We start from the raw sequence: 27,776 nt of genomic DNA, 5'->3' as shown, positions 1-27,776 counted from the left end.
ACAAAGGATCAGTTTCCCAACAATTTGAAAATGTTGATGTTTCTTTCTACACTTCCTCCCAGTTCTTCACGTGTAAGTTCAGTTGCCCGAGGAACTCTTATTTCCAGCTCTCCCGCCGCAGGTGCATTCTGGTTCCCACTGTGAGATTTTTTACAGGCATTAAAAATTTATCAAGTTCACACTCAGGTCAGGCACCACACCATGCATTGGGGATGTAAAGATGATGAGGTACAATCCCTTCTATCAAACAGCACCTGGGCTGACGGAAAGGAGAGCCCTGTAGGTAAGCGATTCTAACCAAATGTGAAGTGATGCATCCAAGTGTGAACGAGTGTCGAGGGAGCTGGAAGAGGCATCCCCAGCTCTGCTCGTCCTCGGCTGAGGTCCTGCGTGCACCCTCCAGCCAGTTTACGTAAGCACACACCCGTGCTCCCCGTCCCCGAGGCCGTGCTGCCCACGCGGGTCCTGCAGCGCTAATGCACACTGAGGGAGCCCTTCGTAGGTGCAGCCCTGTGTACGCGATTTCACTCACCCCCTTGTAGACCTAAGTGCCGTTCTGTTTAAGGATGTCTCAGTCCCACGTGTGGCGAGCTTTAGGACAGTTCTGCACAGTGATACCCGCTTCTCACCATAAGCTTTCTCCACACACGTGCACACATCCTTTTTCTCACCAGTTCATAATTATACTCTTACATCCCTACTGTATCCTTTCACTTTATAAAATTGCATAGCTGTGAATTAGATGAGGATTTTAAATGCTGTATTTTATTCGACACATCAGCATCTAATCCACCTTGATAAGCTTATTTATCTGGCCTGAGGCCGTCCCCAGTGCCCTGTCCTGGGGAGCCTGCAGAGGGGGGTGCCAGGCAGAGATTTCCTTCCCCAAGCCCCCAGCCGGTAACGCAGGAGCCAGGATGTGAGTATACATATTTCTCCAAAGCACTTCCCTTGCCCCCTGAGTTACGGAGAGTTCTAGCATTTCATATGAGTGGGAAAAAAAATCTGAAATCATAATTAATGTGTTTTGCCACAGTAACATTGTTTCGCTTATTCTTGTTAATGGAAAAAGAAAAGGAAAAGCAACCAACAGTTATCTTTTCTTTTTATGTACAAGACCTCAAACGTATTAGCAAAGGTGAGTAAAAACCCATTTTCTAGGAAGACAATGAGGACCGTGAAGCTCACATGTGATGTGTGGGCACGTTCAGCCCCGTTCACTGGGCGTCTGCTGCCCGCCGGGGCTCGGCCTGGAGCGGGGGACACAGCGACAGGGAGAAGGCAGGACCCGGTCAGGGGACAGTGTCCCACCCACCCTCACAGCCGGGGCACAGACGCAGGGTGAAGGGAGCCGGGTGGAACCAGGCCCCGAGGATGAAGATTCTTAGCTGTCGGGATTACGTTTCCTACCCGCTAGAAATTACACCATCTTTCCTCAATCTCCAACCATGTTAGTTAATATTAAACTTCTTATTTCTATTAAGGGGAAAAATTTAAGAGCTAAAACTTCTCATTTTTTATATAAACATCCCATTCCTTTTTACTTTAAGTAATTTCTAACCAGAGTAAATTGAGCTTTTGTACATTTATGGGGAGAACGCAACCTCAGATATAGAGGTACTTGAATACAGAATCCTCGTCCAAGAATTTGAGGCAATTATTTAGTTGTTCACTGAAGTGTCTGCAAACCTCTGATGGAAACAGAGTCAGGGTGATTCTTTATGATGCCAAAATATCACCATGAACTAATGGATTAAATATTTGATCTCTGTAGTCATTTTTGGTGGGTGGACCAGATTAGGTTAATGCCAAATCATATTTAATAAAAAATGAACATTGTTTTACAGGAATGTAGAACTTAGCATATCTCACAACCTGAATGTTCATGAATAAAAAGAAAAGGCAGAGTTTGTGTGCTCAGAGCGAACCAAACCCATTTCCTGAAATAATTCAGATGACATAGGCTGACTGTAAGATGAAATCCAAACATTAATTATTATTGTCTTAAATGTTTATATCAGTGGCAATGTCAACAGAGAGAAACTCCTGACTAACTGATATTTTGAGATAGGTGTGCCAAAATAGAAGGCCTAGAATTAATGAAATGACAGTTAGCTACAGTGATGACAGAGAAATGATAAAGAAAGAATGTAAGAGCTTCAACTTAAGTGAACTCCAACGCTCCTTTCTTTTTTGAATTATATCAGTGTGAAGCATGAGTTGTCATCTTAAAAGAAACAAAAAATTCCAACCACTTGATAAAAGCGCAGGACACATTTTCTGACACCAAAAGATGGATAAGAAAAAAAATGGTACAAAATAAAACTATTTTAGTTATGAAAACCTTTCTAAAAGCTTCTATATTCACAAAGTAAAGACATTTAATGACATAAACAGAGATTACACAAAGATTTTTGGTCCTTGGTTATCCTGATGTGACTCACAAGCTGAGCCACCTATAATACTTGTGATCACGCGGTTTAGATGCGTCTTTTTTATTTACATTTGTTTCTTTTTCATGTCCCTGCTGAAATTGTCCTACACTACCATGTCTTTTTTAGAGTAAAAAAGCAAACCGTAGCTATGTAATAGATCCGTCCACATTAGCCTCCAAAGCTCTCAGTGACAGTTTCCATATCGGTGCCGCTTTTCACCTGAAGATGTCCTGGAATATGTCCCACTTGTTTTTGAAAGTGCTGAGCTTTTTTAAAACAAAACAAAACAACTTTTTTTTAAAATTAGAGAAGTTGTAAGTATACAGAAAATCATGCAGAAAATACAGAGTTCCCACATATAGCCCCATTAACAGCTTGTGTTAGTGGGGCACATCCAGTACCATTGGATAGTACTATAATTGTCCTGTATACTGTAGCTCACAGCTTGCATTAGGGTTCCCTGTCTGTGTTGTACAGCCCTATGTTCTTTTTTTAAAAGATTTTATTCTAGTAACATACACACAACTTAATTTTTCTCCTTGACCACATTCAGATACACAATGCAATGCTGTTAATTACGTTCACAGGCAGTGCTGTTAATTGTCTTCACCGTGTTGTGCTGCCGCCCCCACCCACTAGCAGACTTTCCCACTAGCCCTGCACAGTGCAAGCAACGCCGCCCCCCACCCCGTCCCTGGGAGGACCCCCCAGTCCTGCTCAACGCCTGCCTGTCCTTTCCCTTCTCTGCTCTATTAGAGTCTAGAAGACATTTTGTTCTATCATGTTAAATAAATCAGGTCTTTGGTGTTTTTTTAAATCCGTCAGTATAAGTAAGAGAAAGGACAGCATGAAATTTCTTCTCAAACATAGCTGCCACTGCTTTGCTTCTGAGAGCAGAAGTCATTTTTTGCTTGAGTTACAGCATGGTGAAAACCTAAAAATAAAACTGCAGTTAAAAACTGAAGTAGTCATTACAACACTGTCACAGTGAGGATAAAGAATGCACTCACTTTATTCAGCTGTATCTTCCCATACAAACTGTGATGCAGCTGGTCAAACTCCCTCCCCCTTTTTGAAGAGAACAAAATCAATTTTATATAAAACTGCAAAGGTAACACACATTCATGGTAGAAAAGTCAGAGAGGCCTAAAGAAATAAAAATGACGAGTCATCCTGCTACTCGGGAATAACCAGTACCCGTTGTTAACACTTGGAGGTCGGTCCTGCGGTTGTGTTTTCCTGTGCGCCATGTGCTTCTGCAGAGTCCACCGTGTCTACCAGCTAGTCTTGCTGCACCGACATTGCTGTAGTTTCACCCTCTTGTGCTTGTACCTTTTATATGTCTATTTATACATATGCTTGCATGTAGATATAATTTCTCCAAAAACACTGTATTTTGAAGGAATTCCCCATGTGCTTGTTTCTAGCCTGCTCTTATTCTGCATCTGTTTTCGGCCAGCTCTCTACGTTAAGGGAACTTTCTCTGTCTCCTGGAATCTCAGCTCAGCCTCTTGTGCTCTTGGGGTGAGAGCTGTACCCCGCAGCCCCGCCGTCCTCTTTTGGGCAGCAGGGCATGGCGGCGAGAATGTGGCTCAGGGACTGACGTCCCGGCTCCAGCCCCAGCGTCCCCACAGGCCGCCCTCCCCTAGGTGGATTTCTGAACCCCGGGTGCCTCATTTCCTCAGAGGTAAAACGACAGTGATAGAGTTCCCAGCTCAGAGGGCTGCGGGGAGGATAACACAAGCTCATACTTTTCAAGCCTTTAGAAACAGGCTTAGCAAATAGTAAGAACTCCAGACCTATTAGCTGCTGATGTTTGAGGGTAACACAAGAATGCTGCTTTGAAGAATTTTACGCTTACCGAGGTACGCCCCCCGGACGGAGTCTGCACGTAAGCGTCTGCTGACTTTATAAAGTGAGTTGAAAACGATGCTGACGAGAGGCTGTAGAGCAGCATCCTTGCCCTCTGCACCCCAGACTCACAGACGTCCGCCATGAGGTCACTCCTCAGCAGGCCCAGCCTGCCCCGGCACGTCAATTGTAGGAGTGAAACCCAAAGCGAAAGAAAACTGGAAACCCAAGACACTCCGTTTTCTTTATTCGTAATTCAAACCCACTGGCAAGAAGTCCTGGCTGTTTCATCGACCCTGCGTGGGCCACAGTGTGTAGGAGGAACTGCAACTCAGATATTCAAGTTCTATCCCAAAGAGGTTTAGTAAATTAAAATCCCATACATGAGTTTTTCCTAAATGACTTATTTGAGGAAAAAATGGCCAGTATAGATGAACAATCCAGAATAAATATCATGCATGATCAACCTTGGTAAAGAAATAAAATGTTCTGCCACATTTCCTACAGAAGCTCTGGAGTGAATGACTTCAGAACTGCCCAAACCTGGGCAGGTACCAGAGTTAGTGAAAAGAAACTCATGGAATATTTGGTGGCTTTTTGCATGCTTATTCTTCTTACTGCAGTTTTCATGGCCCTTTCTATGTTGAGGTTTTATTTGGCATACTCCTTTTTCATTGTAGTCAGAGTAGTTCTTGCCCTAGTGAGACCCACCCAGCCGGCAGACAAGCCCACAGGTGTCTCTCGGTGCCCCGTGTCAGGCAGGACCCCGTGGGCAGCTGCCTCCGGCCCGTCCTCCCCACCCATTCTCCTTGAACCCCTCCTTGGGCTCCAGCTTGGACATTTAAAAGGTCCTCCATTTTCACATGTCCAAAAATAGAACTCCTGGTTTCCACCCTGCAGCTGATGTTCTATACTGTCCCCCGCCTATAAATCATGGCTGTGGTGTGCTTTCTCCGCAGAATCAACCGTGTTCATCCCGCAGTCCGTGTTCTCCGTTGAAGAAGATGTTGGCGAGCTGCTCGTGCCCGTCAGGAGGAGCGGAGACGCGAGCCAGGAGCTGATGGTGATCTGCCACACGCAGCCAGGTAGCTCCAGTCGCGGATACACCAAAACAGCCCCAAAATGGAAACATGCCTCTTTCTCATGTGGGAGCCCCAAAATTTTGCCCTGAGTGGTACACTTTATTATGTTTTCATAAGGAAAAGCATCATTTATCTTCAGGTCTCCCTTCAGTTTTGCACCTTGGAGGGGCCTGGAAGGAGGCGGCTGTAATTTACCGTGAAGCATCCCCCACCCCACTGGGCGGCTCGCTGCCCTGCTCGGGGCCTGTGGGAATGTAGGAAGCTGACACACCGTCCCCCCCACCTCCTGCGCGCACGTGTGCACACACACACACACACACACACACACACACACACACTCACACGGGCTCAGGGAGAAGAACGCTATTGTTTAAAAAACACAAAAGGCAATCAATAGCTACCTTTGGAAAAGAAACTAATTTTAAACTAATTTAAAACTAGTTTGAAATTCATTGTAGACAAATTTCACAGTTTTGTTTTGCTCCTAGGTGAGCATCCTCTGAAAGGTGATTTGATGTTCTTCAGTGTTAAAATGAATACATAATAGGCGTTAATGTACTAACACCTTTCTAGGAAATAGGTTGATCCTCTAAGAATGCAAAAGAAAAAGGCAGATGTTTCAATTCCTGAGGAAGATTTTCATTAAAGTTTCCATTTATACCTGTCGTTTGGGGACAGCACAGAGCGGGGTTAGAGGTGCAGACCTGCATGTGGGAGTGGGCTGACGAAGCCCAGGCACGAAATGGGTGAAACCCAGCACTGTGCCGAGAGAAGCAACAGGGAGCGTGTAAAGCCGAGCCCCTCGGACAGCGAGGGCTGCTATGGGTGAGGGTCTGTCGACCTAGAGGGCCCCGGGCAGGGGAGAGGGGAAAGCACTTGGCATTTCCTAGCAGCCGCGTTTGCGCCGTGGTGAAATGGGCGCGCGATGCTGGAGCGGCACGTGGCTGTCCTGCCGTCCGGGCGTGGACACGAGCTGAGCCCCGGGTCCCCGGCCAGCGTCTGCTGAGACCTCCGGGCTCTCTGCCTCCAGGAACGGCAGCCGGCACCGTGCCCACATCCGTGCTGTCCTTCTCCGACTACATCTCCCGGCCCGAGGACCACACCAGCGTCGTGCGCTTCGACCGGGGCCAGCGGGAGAGCACGTGCCGGGTGGTCATCATCGACGACTCCCTGCACGAGGAGGCCGAGACGTTCTGCGTCCTGCTGAGCGCGCCGATGGGCGGGAGGCTCGGCCCCGAGTTCCCCGCGGCCCAGGTCACCATCGTTCCGGACAGAGACGACGGTGAGTACCGATTCACCCAGAGACGGTGCCTGGCACCCGGCGGGCAGGCACTGGCACTCGCGCAGCCTCCTGGACGGGAAAATGGGGCTCTAAGAGCCGGGTGGCCGCGTGTGTGTTCCACGCTTGCCTTTAGAGCGTGGTTTGTTCCCGGGGTGGCTGCACCCACCCAGTGGCCTTTCCAGCTTGCATGTACGCCAGGGGGACGGCAGCAAGGCCGTGTGCCCTTCTCCGTTCAGTGTATTTTATGGTGCCGTTCACCATGAGGGGATTAAGCTGTTTAAATTTCACCATGAAGAATTGAAGCAATTTTAATAGGCCCAAGTCATTTCCTTTTCTGTTCTTTTGTTCTGTTTTGCTTTTAAAAGCTTATATTTTCTAACTTTAACTTGATTTTAAACCCAGTTTTTCAAAGAAACCTAGCAGCCGAGGCTGTTCAATAATTAACCAGAAAGGTAATCAACACGGGGAAAATGGAGTCCACAGGCGGCCCCTGCCCCAGACAGGAGAGGGGACCCCAAGTCTCGCCCCCGGGAGACGCAGTTACTGCAGTGACTGCTCCTGACAGAAAAGGGGCAAGGCGCCCCGTCTTCCCACACCCATCCTGTGCTTTCTCGCGTGGAGAGGGAGAGCCCCACACTGGGGAGACGGAACCCCACTCATGAGTGTTTTTCACTCCCTGGAGTTCTTTCCTCCTGGTGGATGAAAGAGGGAGAAACGGGGAGGTGAGTCGTGTGTGTAGGGAGAAACTGGAGGAGGGTCGGAAGGCCTTGTCCCCGGAATAACCCCAGAACGGGGAGGTTGTCAGCATCCTCCCGGGAGCGCCTCCGACGCCAGGTGGTGACGGAGGACGTGAGCGGGACGGGCAGTGTCGGGGCTGAACCTTCCCCCTTCCTGACGCCCCCTGCGATAGAGGACAGTTCACTTTCCCCCGAAAATGGTTCTGAGCAGCGATGATAAAAATTAGGAATGATTTTATTCGGAGAATTGTTTTGGGTTTCCTTTGGCTGCTCGAGCAAATACCGTGCAGTGTTCGACCTAAACAACGGGGTTTAATGGCTCACGGTTTTGAGACGAGGAGGGGTCCAGTCGCGGCGTCGCCGAGGCGGTGCTTTCTTCCCGGGGCTGCGGCGTCTGGGCGGGCTGCCGCCATCCTTCCCGGGCGCCTCTGCCTCGCGGCGCAGGGCGGCGGCTGTGGGCTCGGCCTTCTCCTCTGGGTGTTGTGGCTTCCGGCTTTCTCTCTATTTCAATTTCATTCTCTTATAAAGGACTCCAGTGAGGGTGTTAAGAGCCCCCCGAATGAGGGGTCTTGAGATCCTACTCACCAAAAGATCCTGCTTTCAATGAGTTCACACCCACGGGAGTGGATTAGATTTAAGGACACTTCTTCTGGGGTGCACTCAGCTCCAAACCACCCCGGGAATGGAAAAAGTCCTCATTCTACCTTACGCTTAGATATCATCCTGTGTGGACAAACTGCTGCAATACTTTATAAACACTGCCTTAGTTTTTAGTTTAATAAGTAACCCTATCCTGTATTTAAATAAAGTATAGAAATTTTGGTTTAAATTCAGTTGATGTTAGAGGAGCCCGGATTCTGAACATCAGCCAAAACAGAACTCGGAGTCCACGTTGCACATCCACCTACCTTCCAGGGAGCTACACAGCGACAGAGATAGATTTAATTTAAAACTAGAAAATGTAAATAATGATTTTTTTGGTCAGACTTATTTTGTTGGCAGAAAGCTTTCCCATATGGATTGCTATGGGATACCCATGGAAAAACTGTACAGAAAGAAAGCATTTTCACGTGCCGTCCTGAACCACTGCGGGGATGAAGGGGAGGGTCTCACCCCGTTTCCCAGGGGACAGGCCCGGGGCTTCAGGAAGTGCCGTGGGGAGCTTGTCCGGAGAGAGCGGACCCGGCCGCAAACGCACGGCCTTTGAGTCTCTCGGCTGCTAAACCACGTCCCTGGTGGGGGGTGGGGTCGAGGAGCCATTACGTCACGTTTGTAAAATATTTTCTTATGATCAATAGCAATTGTTACAATTCCTGGGCACTCACGGGGCAAAGGGAACCTGGGGCTGGTGAACACGGTGCCAGAACCAGGACTGTCAGGCTTGGGCTTCACAGTTTCAGGGTGCCTGGACGCGGTAGATCAGGAAGGCTTAAATTAAAAATTTACTGGCTTATTACACTTCATCTGACCATGATTTCCCTGTATACAATGTTCCTGTCACTGAGTTAATGATTTTTGTTCATGCTCTCAGCATCCCTGAACATTGCCATTTTTCTGAGTTGAGTCTGAGCCAAATCCATGCTTGGGAAAGGGGCTTTTTAGGCTGCGTGTTGGCATCCCCCAGGCCCGACTCACCAGACCAGGAGCCCTGCACACACACCCCTCCCTGTGCTCGCCCGTGTCCATCCCTTCCCATTTGTCACCTGTCCTCTGGCTCTGGCAGATCCCCTCAGTCCCGGGTCTCAGCCTGTACCTCCTCCCACACACGCCCTCGTGCCTGATGGCAGAAGCTCCCGAACTCATATCCTGTGACTCCTCATCGCAGAGCCCTTCACAGCAGACCGTCCCCATCTCCAGGAGGATGCACACCCCGTCCCCAGCCAGGGGCCAGAAATGCACGAGGGAGGAAAAATAAATAAATAGTCCCTTCTCTGCTGTGTAGCGGGACAGTCACAGAGGCTCCCTTCAGCTATTTTAACTGCACGGTTAAATTCTTTAGGGCCATATTGACTTTCTTTTTATATGGCGAGCCCCAACATCAAATAGATAGTGTCACATGGAACCCCCATTCTACATATTAGAGAGGTCAGTAGACATTTTTCCCCCATCCAGAGCCCAGGCAGAAACAGCCACCTCTGTTGGAGGATGGGTTTTTATTTTGGCTCACCCACTTCTGGAGCTCAGGCTTTACAAGGCCCAGAGCCCACGTTTGTCCCCTGTCCTCACCCCGGGGTGCCCCGGCATCAGCTCTTTAGCCCAGCAGTCTGGTTTTCATTTCTCTCTTTAATTCTATCCCTTTCTTTATTGTGAGACTACATTTAAAAAGGATGTTTACTCCATTTCATGCAGCATTCGTAAGTGTTGGTGATAGGAGGTTTTCTAGTATCTGCTTCACAATACCATCCTGTCATTCCTTAGAGAAGCTCGTGCCGAGTGGAAACGGCCGGTGTCCAGCCCTGGTCTATGTGGGGTCCGTGGGGAGAATCTTTTATAATCCTAGTTGCCTCTGGGACCAAGAGGGCTCACTTTACAGACACCATGGATGAGGCAGATAAGTCATCCCAACTTCTTTTCCTTCTTGGTGAAATAAGTTGCTTTTAAGAGCTTTAATGCAGGACATGACCCCTTTGGGTCGATGATCTAATTACTGAGAAAACCCTGATTTTTCTTTTATTATATTGACAGAGAAAGTCAAGCAAAACAATTGGTTATTTGAAGTCTTATTTTAATTATTCCAGTGTTATTGTTTTCCACGATGCATCCTTCACAGTCAGTCTTATTAGCTGTGAGGTCAAGTTTTGTTATGTTTCTAAGCCTCAGTTTCCTTGACTTTAAAATGAGGATGCTAATGTTACATACAAACATATATTTACATCTCGTTTTAGATATTGACACCTCGTGTTGACGTCTTGTCCACCATGTACGTCGTTTATTAGTGAAAGTGCTACCGCTGGCATAAACGCTGTCAGCTGAGTGTGGAGGGAAGGAAGACGGCCACGATCGGTGGGGAGAGTCAAATGCCGTTCCTGCCTGATAGTGCACACTGCTACTAAGTGTGATGTGATAGCAGTTTACTCCCAGATCCGGTTTAACCTCACAGCATCACTGTGGAATCGGTGTGGGTATCACCTCCATTTTATAGATGGAAAACAGAAATGCTAAGAAAATTGTTCCAGATGTGTCCTAATTTAGGTCCATTCAACTAAAAATTCCATGTGCTTCTCCGCTGTGGTTTAGTGAATCCTGGGTCTCATGAAGGGATTAAAATATGAGTAATATCTGATTTGACTCTCCGGTGATCTTGACGTAGCTAAAGGGAAGAGATCTTCACAGACCCTGAAAACACTAAACCACGTCGCGGTCAGCGTCAGTCCAGGGGCAATGCTGTTTCTGGGGGTCACTGATTTCCCGTCACTAAACTTGCAGTTGGAGGAGGGAAAATGCCCGCTCTCCAGCACGTTCTGCTCCGGTTGCTGAGCCTCCTCTATGGTGACGGCTACACTAGAAAATAACCCCCTTTCTCACTTGGCAACTCAGGGCAATGTGGATTTTTATGTGAGTGACTTCTCCAAGCCAGGTCACCCCAATGAAATCATAAGATGAGGCTTCCAGGCCTGCCCCTCTGGACCCCTCGTAGGGGCAGCTGCTTGCACGTCTGGGCTGAGCTGCGGGCTGTCGCCTCTGCCTTCCCTTCCTGGGTGTGGGGGTGGGGGGTGGCCCAAGAAGTGCAGGAGCCTGCCCTGGTGGAAGGTATGCTGTGCCCTGGAGAGGCAGCTACCTGTGTCCAGGTGCGTGGAGAGACGTGCCCGGGAGCACGGCCGTGTGCTCTGCTTGGCCCGACAGCAGCGTCCCCGGCCCCGACCACTCTGCAGTGGACAGCGGCCTGGGCTCGCTGGACGGCCTCGAGGCCCTGCTGCCGAGCTCCCCTAATCCTGCTGTCAGTCTCCGCAAGTTAATGAAAGCACATTCATGCTGAAGGCATTTTCTGCTTTTGTGTGACAACCCGCAGGGGTTTTCACTAAAGTGGTCTGTGTCCGGGACTCCCTGGAAAATTACCAGGCTCGATGCGAGCCGGGGCCGTGGGAGGCAAACGCCACTCAAGTCGGTGCCGCTCAGAAGCTCCCGATGTCTTCTCAACAGCAGGAGTCCTTTAAGGGGAGCATTTCTAGAGCCAGAAAAACACGAGCTGCGGTGCGCGGGTGAGATGCTTCTAGTTGGTTGGCGCTGAGAGAACTGGACACGTCCGCTTTCCTCTCGGATACAGTTGCCCCGTCAGAGCGCGCGCCCGTGGAGGAAGGCCGGGCCACCGCGGGGGAGGGCCCGATTCAGCTAAGTGACAGTTTCACGAAGCGAGGTCGCATTCTGCTTTTGCTCTCTGGAGTCAGAAAAGTAGGAATCAAGATAAGGAACGCGAGCTTCTTGCTGCCAGAATGCTGATGTGTTGCAGCCATGAATAGAGTCGGGGATGCTGAGGACTCAGCTAAGCCTGGGTGTGCCCAGGGAGGCCAGTGGGTGTCCAGGAAGGGCAGTGGGTGTCCAGGAAGGGCAGTGGCGTCCAGACCACTGGACAGTGGGTGTCCAGGGAAGGCCGGGAGTGCCCAGGGAGGCCAGTGGGTGCCCGGGAAGGGCAGTGGTGTCCAGACCACTGGACAGTGGGTGCCCCTACCACGTGGCAGGCCCCATGGTGCACGACGCTGCGGATACACAGAGGATGTCAGAGGGAGCAGGAAATTCACAAATAACATTAATACGTGGTAAAGAGAAATAGCTGCTATTCAGAAAATATGTGTGTGTCCAGTCTTCATTTAGTTTCTAGCAGGACTAGGATTTAAAGAAGTGTTCTAATTTTCTCAAAGAAATAAGCGCAACATTGTACTTTTATAGGCTTCAGTTGACTCAAGTTACGGAGAAGGGAACTAAGGTCAATGAAGTCGTCTGCACTCAACATGTGCTGTTCTGTGACAGGGACTTCACGGGCCCAAGGACGTTGGCATCTGGGTGTGCTGGGGCCGCTGCCGCGGGGCCCTGGGGCTGGGGGAGCAGCGCCGTGGGTGCCGGACCCCGAGGCCGGGCCTGGCAGGCTGTCCTCCCGGACTCCCACTCACATTACTGAGGGACGCCCACTTGCAGAGCCTTTCTTCCTAACCACCCCCGTCGTGTTTGTCTAAAGTGAGTTATTCCTGAAAGTTCGCAAACACCCCAGATTAGTTTCTCTGGCTGCCATAACAAATTTTCACAAACTGGGGTCTAAAAAACAACCAAAAGCTCTTCTCTTCCAGTTCCGGAAGCCAGAAGTGCAAATCGAGGTGTCGGCAGCCAGGCCCCCGAAGGCTCTGGGGTGGGTGGGGGGTCCTTCCCAGCTCTGCTCAGTTCCTCCCCCCCCCCCCCCGTCTTCACTGCTTCACGGCCCCTCTGTGTCCGCCCCCCCGCCCCGGACAAGGGCTCCAGGCCTGGGAGCCAGGACCATCCCAAATCCAGGGGGATTTCATCCCAGGATCCTTCACTAATTACATCCGCAGCTACCGTTGTCCCCAGCTCCCGCTCTGAGGGTCCAGGTAGATGAGGATTTGGGGGCACGCTGTTCAGCCTATGGCACCCCACAGTGCAAAATGAGGCCGAAATTTTAAGTTTGTTCACTCCTACTTTAAATGTACACTTAAAACAAATCTAATATTGACAAACTAGGTAACAGATTTATTGTTTTTGTTTCTTAACATGGCGATAGACTACACAATTATTGTTTACATTTTGTTGTAAATATGTTTTATAGCATATTAATAATTAGTTATTAATTTATTCTCAAGACAATTGGGCAGTAAAGCCAAGAGAAATAAAACTATTTGATAAGAAACGTACTTATTACTCTACCGGCAGTGTCACTTGTTTGCTTTGTTGTTGATTGCCATGAGATTCTGTACTTGAAGATAATATTTTAGTACATCCACTGCTTGGAGAGGTGAATATTCTATTTCATTTTTGTAGTATGAGGATAAGTAGCTACAAAATGGGTAGGGTAGCTTTGGTAAGTGTTCAAGGTACTTATACAAATTACATAAGTTAAGAATTTCTTTGAAGCTAAGGATTTTTAGCTCCATTAGCAAGGCTGACAGGTTTCATATTTGGTTCATGAATCAGCCAGTTAAAGAATTGAGCTAATATTGATATTGCATAAGTGCAAAGAATTTAAAAAATTATACCAGTTTTTCCACATGAAAATGCTACTGGATATAATGATGTAGATATCACACCCTTTGAAAACAAAACAAAGCTAAAATAAAATAAATAGCATTATGAAATGTTTGCCATATAAAGAAATCTAATTTCACGTACCATGCACGCACAGCCAATATTTGCTGTGTGCCTACCAAGTGTAAAATATGGGGAACACAAAGGAATTTAAGAACAGGCCTGATTTCATGATGCTCAGAACCTATCTGGGAGAAAAAACTAAAGTCCCTAAAAGTTATACCAGATAATTTATTTAAATACTATTTCGAGACAGTAAGAAGGAGAGACCGAGACACCGAAGCGACAGCCTGTCCGAGGTGACTGTGGGACTTGCTCTGAGCTTGGAGGGGACTTGGGCAGCCTTTGAGAGACAGGAAGGATCCAGTGCTGGAGAAGCACCCCCTCCACCCCCCCAGTGCAGAGCACGGCTCAAGGGGCAGCAGGCAGCCCGGTGTGGGAGAGGCCGGGGCCAGCTGACCAGAGACTTAGAAAGGTAGGGTTTCAGCAACTTTGTAAAACACGCCTATGCACGCAACTGTGCACACTGAGCCTGCGCTGCCTTGCACCCTGCTCCACCATCTGCACGTCGGGTAAGCCCGTGGCCGGGGGCTCCTGAGCTGCCCTCCATGTGGGGCTGTCATAGCAGCAGAACGTGACTCAGTGGCCCAGCCGCCTTCGACTCCGGCCCGGCGCCCATGGGGCACTTGGCAGGTGAAACCCTGTGGACTGTGCAGGGCCCGACACTCCTCAGCAGTTAAAATGCTGGCGGCTGGAGGCATTGGCAGAACCTGTAGCTGAACTCTTCTGGCTTGCCTTTCAGCAGGGATAATTCCTCAAGGGCGTCAGGGAAGCACCTCAGGGCCGTCAGGCACTCCGGCTGGACAGGGGGCAGCAGGGCTTTGTCCATCTCGGTTAGCACAGTGCCCAGGGGAAGGGGTGGCTCCCGGCTCCTGCCAAGTCCCCGTGGACGGAGGCCGCTCTGGGTGGTTTCGTCGGTTTCTCGGTGCCGGGTCTGCCTGACCCACATGCCTTCCAGAGAGGACAGCGGGTGCTGCTGTGTAATGCCGTCTCACAGACCCCACAGGATAAATGTTGCTGACTTAGGACCCCCGAGGCCCTGGGAGCAGAGCAGTACACGCTGACAGGAGCCTCAAGATCTCAGGGACAGATAAACTCCACTTTAGTGCTAAGCATTGCATAAATTAAAAGTATATTCTGTTAAATGAATTTATAGAAAGTCACAAGTTATTCACTGTAAGTATACACTCATAAATAAATACACTTTTGTAAGCAGCATCTCAGATACTAGATTCCGAAATTTGAAAGCTTAAAACAATTAAAGAAATATTACCATAAAGATCAATAAAATACATAGATTGGATAATTAGAAAAACCTTTAAATTAAGTATTATTGTTAGTACCAAAAATTCCAAATTAGTCACTGGCAACAGGGGTCTGGCTTATCTTACTTTTGAAATTACAGAGCACTGAGAAAATACCAATAAGCTAAAAGCTGCAACCTGACCAGTGAAATAATTAAGCTGAGGGCAAGCAGAACCCCTCGAAGCCCTTCCCTGCGGGGCCAGGCTGTGATGCCACCGTGAGCTCACGGGGGGCCCGGCGGTTTCCTCAGGGAGCCCGGGCAAGGGGACGTCCCTTACCATCTGCTGTTGAAAATAGGCACTTCGTAAAAACCCATTACTGAACAGACAAAAGCATCTCTGTGCTATTGGAATGAAAACGCAATAAAACTGTGGGACATTATATATATATACTTTCTGGCATTGTCGATTTGCCAGTTGGTCACTGTAGAGACGTGTCCTGTCAGTTTTGCTTCCCTGTAGAAGCTGCACCGCCCGGAAGTAGCCCTCTTCTCCTCCGGGTCCTTACGCTGCCCCCAGAGCCTCGGGGCACCTCCCTTTCTCTTTACAGGCACATCTCACCCCCCCCCCAAGACGCAGGTCCTCACTCTGTCTTACTGAGGCAGATACTGGGAACCCTTCGCTTCTCTTTATTTGGTATTTTATAAATCAAATATAGACCTTTTTTTTTTTGTAACTGGCCTTAACTCTTCGTTGAAATGATGTAGACTGAAAACAGATTACATTAAAATAAACACGATTATTGATCAAGACAAAGAATGCTGCCACCGATCCACAGAGAAGCAAGATTGCCCAGGGATTAAACTACCTGGTAATATAAATTGATAACATTGGTGAACTGTGTGCACCATGCTACAAATAATCATAATAAAAAGCTACATCAGGGTTTTAAAAGTTAGCTGAAAATAGAAATTCGTTTTTTCAGGCCATTTGTAACAATTTGAAGCATTTGAAATTATGGATAACACTTTTTCTTCATGCTTCTAGAAAAATAAAGCATCTTCTTTGTCCTTCCCCTAAGAAATAGGCCTTCATTCTGTGTTATTGAAACCATCATAGGAATAGCATATTTGCATGGATTTATGCATTTTAAATATTTGCTGAGCGCCTCTCTGATGTGCCAGATGCTGTCCCAGGGCAAAAGGGACCACGGGTTTGTCCTGGGGCTCGCTTCGCCCTCCAGGATGCCGGCCGCCCCAGGCCGTGGGGGCTCTGACAACGAGTCGCACAAACGGTGCCACGGAGAGGGGAGGCCAGGGGAGGGCAGATGAGGCCAGGGGAGGGCAGCCGGTCCAGGAAGGCCGCCCTTCAAGCCGAACTGTGCCGCTTGTCCCTGAGCTGGGGTCTCTCGTGAGGAACATGGCACTGCTTGGGGCGCCGATCAGCACTCGCTGGATTGAACACGTGTCCCCGAAAAGAGAGAAAATGGTTGGGAGCTGCGCAAGCCAGGATTTTAAAGAAAAAAGAGAGGCAGATTCCGGGCACCGTGAGAGAAAACCAGGTCTTGGGTCAGAAGGGCAGCCGGGAGCTCGTCACCCCCTTTTAAAGAATCACACTTAACCCCAGGGTCATTTCAGGGCCACACTCGCGCCCGGGAAAGCCCCAGCGCTGCAGGGTGGGCTGTGGGTGCACAGGGACACCGCGCAGGCCTGAGTGCGGGTTGCGCCGCAGGGGACGGGGCCGCTGTCCAGACAGCCGTGCCTGAGGTGCTGACCCCGCACAGGCGCCCTCGTGGGCCGCCCCAGGGTCTCCAACCGGTGCATTGAGGCACGCGCACCCGGACAGGCGGCGGCGGGTCTCCGGGGACCGAGAGGACAGGCCGCCTGCCAGCACCGAGCGCCTCTGATTGACTCCCCGAGGAGAGCCTCCTCGCCTGGTGCAAAACATGCCTCCCCTGGAGTCCGCCGGACCCAGCAGCGCACCGTGGAGAAATCGGCTACTTTTCCTTTTATCCTCTAACTTTATAAACAGTGAAAGAGAAGCACCGCAGGCTGCACCCCTCCTCCCGCTCCCCACCCCTGTGGGTGCTGCACCCCCTCCTCCCACTCCCCCCCGTTGGGTGCTGCACCCCCTCCTCCCGCTCCCCACCTCAAGCCTGATTCTGCCTCCCCTATTTCTCGGGTGTCCTGCCCTCAGGAGCCCCCCAGGTCTACCCTGCCCCTGCGGCGTCTAACCGGGGTTCCCGCTGCACTGCTCTTGTCACCGAGGCCCCAGGACAGGACCAGGGCCTTCTCCTGCCCCGAGTGCCCCCACCCTGAGCCCACCCGGGTCTGCAGCAGGTGCTCAATAAATACACCACGAATGCACGAGTGAGAGCCAGGACCACGTTCCCTCACACTCGTGCTGTTTTTATAATACTGGGAAATTTTTCAGACTAAAAACATACAGCTATTCCTGTGGAAAAATACAAACTTTAGAATGTTATAAAATTCCCAAAGCTCCGAAAACCAAACGTGCGCCTTGTAACCGAGCGTCGTAGGGCCTTCTCTGAGATCGGGGTCAGTGTCCCCCGTAGGGGCTGCTCGGAGGCTTCTGGAATGCTCCGCCCGCCCCAGCTCACCTCCTGATGTCCACAGGGACGCGAACGGCTTCTTAGTGGCGTGGCGTGTTTCTCTGGGCACTGACGTCCTCGCACTGGCCTCTAGGTTTCCCACATAAGCCACTTCCTTCGACGTCCACTGCTACCCGACCTCCCCTCGGAGCGACCGTGCGCTCGGCATCGCGTCCCTCTCTCCGGGACCGCGCCTCCTGCCCGGGGCAAGCCTTCCTATTGTAATCGCTTTTTAAAATATTAGACAGCTGTTCATTCTCTATAAACTAGGACAAAACATGAGCTTACATGACCAACAGGAGTCCTCTTAAGAGCCTTGTGTGTCACCGAGTCGATTGTCTCTGCTGGTGAGAAGTCAGTGCAAACCCGACACCCACGTGCTTGTCCCCTTAGCTGTGGTTCTCCCAATCACAAAGCATCGTGAGGCAGGAAGGGCTTTTCTCACTCCTGTTTTTCCTTTAACGGAAGCAACTATTCCTTTCCAAAACAAATGTAGAAAGTAAGCTTGCACGGCCGCATGAATGAAGTGCTCCAAACTGGTGTCACACAGACGAGAAGCAGGCAGCCCCGCGCAGGGCAGGAAGCGTCCAGAGGGGCCTTGGAGCTGGTGACCCGACTCGCCAGGCCCGCGGATTATCCCGTGTCACAGACCAGGCGTTTCCCCGCGGCCGAGGGCCGGCACCCCAGCGCAGGGACCCCAGCCTTGTGGGACAGGGATGTTTCCCACCACAGCCCCAGGCGGCGGAGGCACTTGTGACCCTCTTCCGTGAGCTCCCCGGGGAGCGGGGGAGCAGAGCTGGCTGCCCGCCCCGAGGAGAATCCAGGGACAATGGAGAAGGGGCTCCCCGCAGCTTGATGGGTGGTGGCTTTAGCCATTTCTTCTGGGGACACTTCCTATGCATGCTGCAGGCGTGTTTCAAGGCTCAATTGTTGAGCAGTCTGTGGTCAATATTATTTGTTTTCCAAGTGTCAACCCCATGCTTTCATGCCTGAGAACTCACGGATCGCACTTAACGCCACGTTAGTCACCGTCTTTCTTAGTTCAGCTGTTGGGATTCCCAAAGAATTCACCCCGATGTCAAAGCCTCGTTGCTCCCGGATAAAAGTGCTAAGTCCAAAATCTTACTTGCAAAATTCACTTGAATCAACAGGAATAAAAATGTACACGTATACCTTCTGATTGGTTATTTTTGGAGCAGTAACAATTTTAAAGGTATGGAGAGTTTAAGCATAAAGTTGCATTTCATTTTCTTTCCCTCTTCTTATGGAATCATCTAGTTCTTTTATGTTTTTTTAATTGATCTTTTTTTATTACAGAAGTTTCAGGGTTACAGAAAAATCATTCAGGAAATGCAGAATGCCCATATGCCACCCTCCACCTCACACACACACACACACACACACACACAGTTTTCCTTATATTAACACTTCGCATTAGTGTGGCACCTTTGTTACAATTGATGAAACAATATTATTATAATTATACCATTAACCATAGTCCATAGTTTACATTAGGGTTCACTGCGTCCTACAAGTTGATGCATTTTTTTTTTAAATTTCTATTCTAGTGACATTTATATAGCCTAAAATTTTCCCTTTAACCACATTCAAATATGTAATTCAGTGGTGCTAATTACATTCATGATGTTCCACTATCATCACCACTTTCCATTACCCATTTTCCACCACCCAACCAGAAACTCTGCACTAATTAAGCATTAACTCCCCATTTCCCACCTCCTTGGCTCCCAGTAAACTGCATTCTAGTTTCTGTCCCTAGGAGTCTGTTTATTCCAATTATTTCATATCAGTGAGATCATACAATATCTGTCTTTTTGTGTCTGCTTATTTCACCCAACATTATGTCTAAGAGATTCATCCATGTTGTAGCATGTGTCAGAACTTCATTCCTTTTCTGCAGTTGAATAGTATTACATTGTGTGTACGAACCGCATCTTGTTTATCCACTCATCTGTTAAACAGCCTAGTTCTCTTTTGGTTACTGACTGCATGGTATATTGTTATATCCTTTCACTTTCAGCTGACTTGCGTCTTTGAATTTAAGGTGAGTCTCTCATAAATAGCATGCTTTTTTTTTGTAATCTATTCTGCCAAGCTCTGCCTTTTGATAGAGAGTTTAATCCACCTACATTTAAAGTAACTGCTGATAATGCAGGACTTGCCTCTGCCGTTTTGCTTGGTCTTTGTGAGCCTTATACCTTTTTTGTCCCTCAATTCTTCCATCAATGCCAATTTTCATATTTATTTTATTTTTTGTAGTGTACCATTTTGAGACTCTTCTAATTTCTTTCTGTATACATGTTTTAGATATTTTCTTTATGGTTACTCTGGGGCTTGCATTTAATATCCTATATCTATAGCAGTCATGTTTGATTTGATACCAACTTAATTTTAAAATTTCATATTTAGTGTGTTAATTTCACCTATTCAGTGAGTATAGAGTTCACTGCATTTTTTTTTTCTTAAACATATTTTGTCAATAATGTCTGGAGACTGTAAAATACAAAAAGGAATACACGTGTTTGGAAAAAAAATAATTTTACCCACATCAAATAATTTGGCTACTTTCTATCTGTGATTCACCCTCAGAAGTTGTTTCTCTGCACCTGATGTCTTTGCTTTTGTCTGTTGAAATAGATATGATGTTGGCTAAATATATTCTTTTTAATAGTCTTCCAAATAATTGTACTTGTAACCTCAAGTTTAATTAAAAATACTATCTCTGTGAAAATCTAGAGGACACTCTCATCCGGATTTTTAACACAAAGAATAATTGGGAATTTTTATGTGTTCTAAAGATAAGGATCCACAGGTGTGAATGCAGCATGTTGATATGTAGATAGTCTTACCCGGGTGATTTTAAAGAAATATATCCTGCAAGAGCACTGGAAAGCTAACAAATGGAGCTGGGAGGTCGTGTCACATAAATCAGTCTGAACAGCCTCCTAGATGGCCACGCCAGAGATCTCCAGTCGTCCTCATTTAATCCGTCACGAAGTCAGAATCGTCTCTCTGCTCCTGAAGTCTTCTCGGATCCGCGTATTTTCCCGCCCAGCTTGAGGCCCCCCTGGCTGCCCCCCCCAGGTGAGCTGACATTTGCAGGTCACCTGTGCCAAGTCGGTCGACTTGGAAACACCTATGGAGCTCATTAATCCAGGTGCCCGGGTGGGCCCACTGGAGCTTTTGATTCTGTGCGTTGGCGGTGAGGCCCCAGCATCTTGTTTAAAGTCTCTGGGTGCTTCTGCTGCACGTCCGACTTGGGAAACCCTGGAGCCAAAGTACTAAAAACCACAGCGCCTTCTTTTCCACTTCATTCCTATCACTTCCGTTTTCCCTCGTGGCTTCTTGCAGATGCAAAGTGTGGCCTCACCAGAGCGTTTCGTTGCCCACCGCAGCTGCTTGTGCCCGAAGTGTATGGTCCCCAGAGGGCTCCTGGGAACGGCCTCTCCTCCAGGCCCCACCACGGACACACGTGCACCCTCCCCTCGGGTAAACAAACACTCCTGGCTCATGCTGCAAGGATGGTCAGGCCCCTACTGCCAGCACCCACGGATCGAGGTGTTGGGGAGAGCCAGTGTAGAAGGGGCTTGTGCCCCACAGCGTGCAGCGAGGGCAGAAAGGGCAAGACTTTGAAAGGGGCAAAGCCCCCCCCCCCCCCCCCCCAGCAGAGCCGCAGAGGCGGGAGCTGCCCAGAGGAGGAGGGGGCTGCAGGTGCGGCTCTGGGAGCCGAGGGCACCGGGCTTGGAAACACTCAAGACGCTGAAGATGCTGGATGTTGGGCGGCAAGGGGCTAAAAGGCGGGCTGGGGGGCACACGCGGCCGGCGGTCTTGGCACCCCGTGGGGCCTGTTGAGGGGTCTGCAGGCGGCTCCTGGAGAAACTAGACCGAGTGAAAGGCTTTCGGGAAAGGCGCGAGTGGCGAGCCTGGCTGCGCCGGCCGCCCCGGTTAGGAACGCGGTCACCTGCTTCGGGCGGTGATGCCCGCGGACCCCGGCTGTGAGGGGGACGCGGGGACCCGGGACAGGGCGGGGCAGGCGGTCGGCCAGCCGGGTCTGGGCCCTGAGAGACCCGAGCTGGGAGCGACTGGGAGGAGCGGGTGCCGTTTTCCGTCCGCTGCGCTCTGGGCCGTCGGCGCGCGGGGCGCGCGGGAGCCTCGGAGCCGGGCGCGGGCAGGCGGGCGAGCAGGTTTGGCTCCGGATGGCAATTACCGCTGCGGCGCCTCTTCCTTTCATCCCACGGGGCACAAGGCACCTGTAAACATCAGCCAGACTCTGCAGATTAGCCAAAGGAAAAAAGTTCACTTCTTCCCTCCGGGAACAAGCGCTTGATTTCCCCTTCACGCGCCTCGTCGGAGGGCGCCGCGCGGGGTCCCCTGCGAGCTGAGCTGGCGGGCGAGGGCGGTGGGCCCTCCTGTGTTAGGGACCCAGGCGGTGGGTTCACGGCCCATGCGCTCACATGGCCTGAGACAATCCTGGGGTTTCAGAGAGAGTTTATTGCTAAGCACAAAGGAGGAGAACGGATGGTCCTATTGGCCCAAAATCTGTCTCCCTGAACTGCAGTGATTCTGATAGTTTTAAAGCATCAGAAGATGGGCAGGTTTTAGGGTAATGAGCACAGTGGCCCCCAGATGATGTGATTAGAGGAGATCTAATTATCGAGCATTCGCAGATTGATGACATGCTTAGTCACAGAACGTATGCAAGAAAACGGCAGCCCTGTGATGATGGGCATGATTTTTGTACTATAACGAGGTATAGGTCACCTGTAGGTTAAAGTCTCAGCTACTGTGCATGACAGGCAGGCCGTTCTGGTTAGATCCAGATTCGGTTATCAAGATAACTTTGAACTGGGGTGAGTTAGTCCTGGGCTCACCCAGGACCCTTCACTAATAAACACTAGGGGCTGTCTTCAGTGATCATAAGACTCTGAAGTAGGAAAACTGGATAAATGGGTACAAGTGAAGGTCAGTCACAGGGTTTTTACATTCACAAGGGCACAAGATAAAGGCTTCGCAATCCCCATCAGAGATCCGGGCAGCTGGATTACAACTCAGCTGTCAGGTATTTCCCGCTGTCTGCTCCTATACACCAGGAAGTTAAAAGGAGGATCTATGTAATGATTCAGTCGTCATCATCAGCCCTTGAACCCTAACTTCCCGGTGATGCAGGCAGGTGCGCCCACGGCTTGGACACAGTTCTCTCTGCTCTGCAGGGGGTGGCTCACAGGCTGGAGGGGTCTGGGGGGTGGGGGAGGCGGTAGGTGGGGGAGGCTGCAGGAGGGGCTTGGCTTGATCTCTCCCTTATTCCAGGTGGTGTCAGCTGCTGGCTGTTTTCTCCATCAAATCTCTGAATTTAAATACAGCACAAGGCCTCGTGCATATTTAAGATCTGAGTTGCAGAATTAAATAGGCTTTTTCTAAGTTGGGTTGTAATGTATTTATTTCTAAAACAGATCTACAGTTTTCTTAATTGTTAAAAGCAACCAAATGCCTTGAGAAAAAAAAAAAGTTACCAGGGAAGTTGAAATCTGACTCATAAATAATAATCTGTCAGAGCAAGCAGTTCTTTTGGATTTTATATATGTGTGTTCTTCAACCCATGGACCCTCTTTCTCTTTTCTCTTTTTCTTCTTTTCACTTGCTTAGAAGTCATTAAAATGTTCCAGGAACCCCTTGCCATTTTCTTGAGTGATATCTCCACTGTTGGAAGGAGTTTTAGCTCAATCATGCATAAGGTTCTGTCTAAATGGTAACAGTTACAAACACTATTTAAATTTTGGAAATTTTGAAAAGATGTTGAGAAATTGAAATAAAAGCAATTATTCATCTTTTCAGTTCTTGTTCAGCTACACTAGAAAGTTCTAAAAGTGCTGAAGTCTGGCCATTTCTTTTTATCCATGGCAAAGAAAGGAGGAAGTTAATGAGTTTTGTTTTCTTATAAAAACGATTGAATTGTGTTTTAATCTCATCATAGTTAATCATTTTATAATTTAACTGCAATGATCCAATTGATTGTTCAACCAATTTCAAGGTGTCATGACTGGATCGCACAGAGAGAAAGCACATAAACAACTGAAATCTGCTGATAATCAAAAAGTCATGTCAAGGAAGCAGTTAATTATCTTTTCTAACACCTTCTATTAGCTGCATTCGTACAGTTGTGGGATTTACAATTAAAACCCTTTCTAATCCCCCTCCTTTCTGCCGAGGTGACCACATACTGCACAATGGGCAACATGATGATGCTGTTTGAGTCTTTCTCGTGCCCCTCATTACCTACTGCGTTATTCCGTGTGCCGTGCCCGCCCCTCCCCACCTCTCCCCCTCCCCACCTCCCTCCCTCCCCACCTCTCTCTCTAGCACACACACACACACTTGGAAAAAATTCTCGAGACTCTGTAGGACTCTGGCTTTTTCCTTATCTGAGCCACATATTGAGGCACAGGGTGAAGAACGCTTGCTGTGAGGCTGGCGGAGCGAGTCTGGGTCACTGGTTTTGCTGTGAGCGTTGTCCTCGTGTTTTCCAGTGTGCCTCTGTGAGGAACCGGGGAGGGGAGCTGGGGTGTCGTCATCCAACAGGAGTCCTCTCCCTGTCCTTCACAGCTCCCCCGTCACCCACATCCTGCTCTGTGGGATGGTGTGGTTTTCCAGGAATGTGAGAGACTTACAGAGATCGCGTCTCCATCGCCGATGGTCCAGCCCCGTGATAACCATAAAAGCCTTTAAAGACTCACAGGGATGCCTCGTTCGGCATCTGTCAGGCGTTTTCGGGGTCCTGCCTCTGTCTTCACCTTTGCCCCCTGCGTGGGAGTGGGAAGGGGAAGGAACTGGCAGGCTTGTCTAAGGTCTGGCTTCACTGAGGTGAGCGCGATGCACCTCCACCCGCACACACACACTCACACACACACTCACACACACACACACACACACACACTCACCTGCCGTCGCCCCGTCCAAGGTGGAGGACAGCAAGGACCTGAGGGATGCGGAAGGCAGATTTGTCACCCCGCGAATCAAAATATGCAAACCAAGTGTCCCCGGCTGGTTTTGGATTATTCAGGAATCCTGGGGGGGGCTGAATGTTTCTTATCATACCCCCCAACGAAAAAACAAAGGAAACACGCCTTTCCAGTTCTAATGAAGGTTATTTGTGGCAGGGAAATAAGAGTTCATACTCAACTCGAGCAGGGCACAGTGGCTCTCCCTGGGTTGTGGGCCCTCTTTGGAGGGTTTTGTTTGATTCTGTGTGCTTGGTAACTCAAGCAGATGCTCTGAGACACGACTGCCTCCCCTTTAGGGTCTTCGTGTTTCAAGGACCGCAGGTTTGCTCAGACTCAGGCACTTCGCGTTTTCTAAAACCAGAGACACTGACAACCAGAAAGTCTCAAGTTAACGGGCTGTTTGTCTCACTATGTGCATACACACGATTAATTATCTGTACTCTCAGTTCCTTATAAAACACACTCACAATGGGGGGAAGGATTTATAGGACTCAATTTCCCATTTTTGCAGCTTCCTGTGAGTCCATCTGTAATTATTGCAAAATAACAAATGTCTTAAAAAGCCAGCTCACAAATTAGCTCTCAGTTTCCTTCCTTGGTCAGCCGACCACTATACCGCAGACCCCAGGCAGCTGGATCACAAGTGTCAGCTCTTGGTTACAGGTGGAATCAGACAGGAAACACTGGTCGGATGGCTTCAAAGTCATCACCGGCACTGGAGGAAAATCACCAGTCCCCAGAGCACATGCCCACGTTGAATGGCTCAAGTAGCATCATGCTCATGTGTGTTTAAGAGAAATGCAAAAATCTTGGTGTATTTCTCTAGTGGGACCTCCCCTGACCCCTACAGGTGACCTGTGACCTGATGGTAGAGCCCTCCCCTCCCCTGACCCCTACAGGTGACCTGTGACCTGGTAGAGCCCTCCCCTCCCCCGACCCCTACAGGTGACCTGTGACCTGGTGGAGCCCTCCCCTCCCCCGACCCCTACAGGTGACCTGTGACCTGGTGGAGCCCTCCCCTCCCCCGACCCCTACAGGTGACCTGTGACCTGGTGGAGCCCTCCCCTCCCCCGACCCCTACAGGTGACCTGTGACAGCTGCCTGGGCCCCTAGAGTCTCCAGAACTAGTTATCATTCATGTTCCGTCCACTTACACCAGAAGGTGCTAACCCTGGTGGTTGTAACGATCTCAGATCCACTGGGTTAAACCCGAATCTGATGGGCTAGAGAAGTCAATGCAAATCGTGCCTCTGCTTCGGAGTGGAAACTTGGTAGGAGATGATAATGTGTCTGGCCAAGTTCATACACGTTCCGCCTTCCGTGGTTTGCTTCTCTCTGGTCCTGTCTTCCCAGCCACCCTCCCAGGAACCACCTCCAGAAGCCACGTGTCACCCGCTTGCTGGGACAGACAGTCTTGTGCTTTGAGATGAGACTGTCCTATTAGCCCCCACACAATATGCATTTTTATTTTTCAGCAGAGGCGTTTTGACCTGAAACTGCATAAATCCACATACTAAAGAGCTGTTGTCTTCCTAGGAGTAAGCACAGTGAGATAAAGCCCATAAAGAGGAATCATCTGAGCTTGCTCATCTTTGGGGCTGTCCACAGAGCTCACTGTGGAAAATAAGGCTAAGGGGTTTCTACCCGGTTGTCCGCAGAGCCCACCTTCTTCTTCGGCGGAGCGGAGTTCTCTGTGGACGAGAGTGCGGGCAGCGTGGAGGTGCATGTGTGGAGATCAGGCACGGACCTCTCCAGGCGCTCCAGCGTCACCGTCAGGTCGCGGAAGGCAGAGCCTCCCTCTGCGGACGGTGAGCGGTTCCCACGTTGCCCCTCCTCGTTTCCTCGAGGTTTCTCATGTACAACATCCACCTTAACCGTGTCTCAAAATAGCTTTTCTCCTGATCAAATCACGGAGCAGGAGGTGCCAGGGCGGGCGCTGCAGCTGGAGCAGAGGCCTCCTTAGGGACCGAGCCTCTGCGCCCGTCTGCTCCATGGTCCTCTCCACAGCCGTGGACACCTGTCTGCCCGGGCTCACCCCGGCCTCCAGGTGGGATGGCAAAGGGAAGGCCGCATCCTCCAGGCACCCCTGCCACCCCCCAGCCCGGCGCCTTTCAGGGGAGGATAAAGCTCCTGGGCCCGTGTACAGCCAGGCGGCCTCACCCCAGAAGGGTCTGGCTGAAATGGTCACAGACGCCGCACACTGGGCTGCAGGCCCACTAGGGGCAGAACACGGGAGGGGCCCGGGCAGGCCTGAGGCCAGTCGCAGGCCCAAGGCCCAGAGACCCGCTCGGAGGCCCAACCCGGCCCAGTCGGTTCCCAACGGGGCAAGTCGCACATTCCTGAATTTCACAGTCACCTGCCAATGCCCACGTGCCAGTTCACGGAACCCTGGGTCCCCATGAGGACCTCACATCCGGAGGCTTCTCCAGCCCTTGTTTACAAACCAGCCAGCGTGGCACATCCTTCCTTTCATTTGGAGAGCTTCATCTCCAGAAGAGTTGGTCATCAAGTGTAGGGCAAGCATCGGAATGGAATTCTTTTATCCTAAATGTCCAGTGATGCACACTCTGTTACCCATGCACATCCAGTAAGGGCCACACCATTTCAAAAACCAGCCGCAGGCTTCAAGTTTTTTTAATGACTAAAAATTAGTCATTTTTAAGAAAAAAATTCAAATCAGGGAGAGAGAGATGAGGGGTAGATGAGAAAAAATAGGGGAAAACAGAGGAAAAGAAAAATGTAAAAAGAACCACAGAGACACACAAATTTTTTTAAAGACAATTTATAGACGGAGACCCTAAAGCATAGTTATATTTTCCAAGGCATCAGTGCTGCTTTTGCTTTCTCACAGCCAACCTGGGGAGCATCGCCAGCCGGGTAATGTGGAGGCCACGTATACGTGTGTGTGCACGTGCGTGTGTGTTTGTGTGCAGGTGTGTGCGTGTGTGTACATGTATACACACGTGTGTGCATGTGTTCACGTGTGTGCCGGGTTGCACGTGTGTGCGTGTGTGTGTGCGTGTTCACGTGTGTGCCAGGTTGCACTGTATGTGCGTGTGTGTGCGTGTTTGCACGTGTGTGTGCACGTGTGGGAGGACACGTGTGACTGCGTGAGTCAGAAAGAGACTTCACAGCAGCCCGACTCTCCCGCTGCACCAGCCTGGACTGAGGGGAGTTCCGCTCCTGAGCTGCTCATAATTCCCTACTAT

At 49.8% G+C, this 27,776-nt stretch overlaps 1 protein-coding gene across 2 annotated transcripts in view; it reads left to right on the top strand.

Moving 5' to 3' along the window:
• FREM2 (FRAS1 related extracellular matrix 2) overlaps nt 1–27,776 on the top strand; it is a 146,023-nt gene that overhangs the window by 65,574 nt on the left and 52,673 nt on the right. For both annotated transcript variants that reach the window (XM_037800052.1, XM_037800051.1), the window contains exons 5-7: nt 5,246–5,371; nt 6,399–6,650; nt 26,226–26,375. In XM_037800052.1, coding sequence (XP_037655980.1) covers nt 5,246–5,371; nt 6,399–6,650; nt 26,226–26,375 — 528 coding nt within the window. The remainder of the gene's footprint in view (nt 1–5,245; nt 5,372–6,398; nt 6,651–26,225; nt 26,376–27,776) is intronic.

Source organism: Choloepus didactylus, chromosome 12 (assembly GCF_015220235.1).
Source record: "Choloepus didactylus isolate mChoDid1 chromosome 12, mChoDid1.pri, whole genome shotgun sequence".
Taxonomy (NCBI): domain Eukaryota; kingdom Metazoa; phylum Chordata; class Mammalia; order Pilosa; family Megalonychidae; genus Choloepus; species Choloepus didactylus.
Note: the sequence above shows the minus strand (reverse complement) of the source record. Positions and strands in the feature narration are given on the sequence as shown.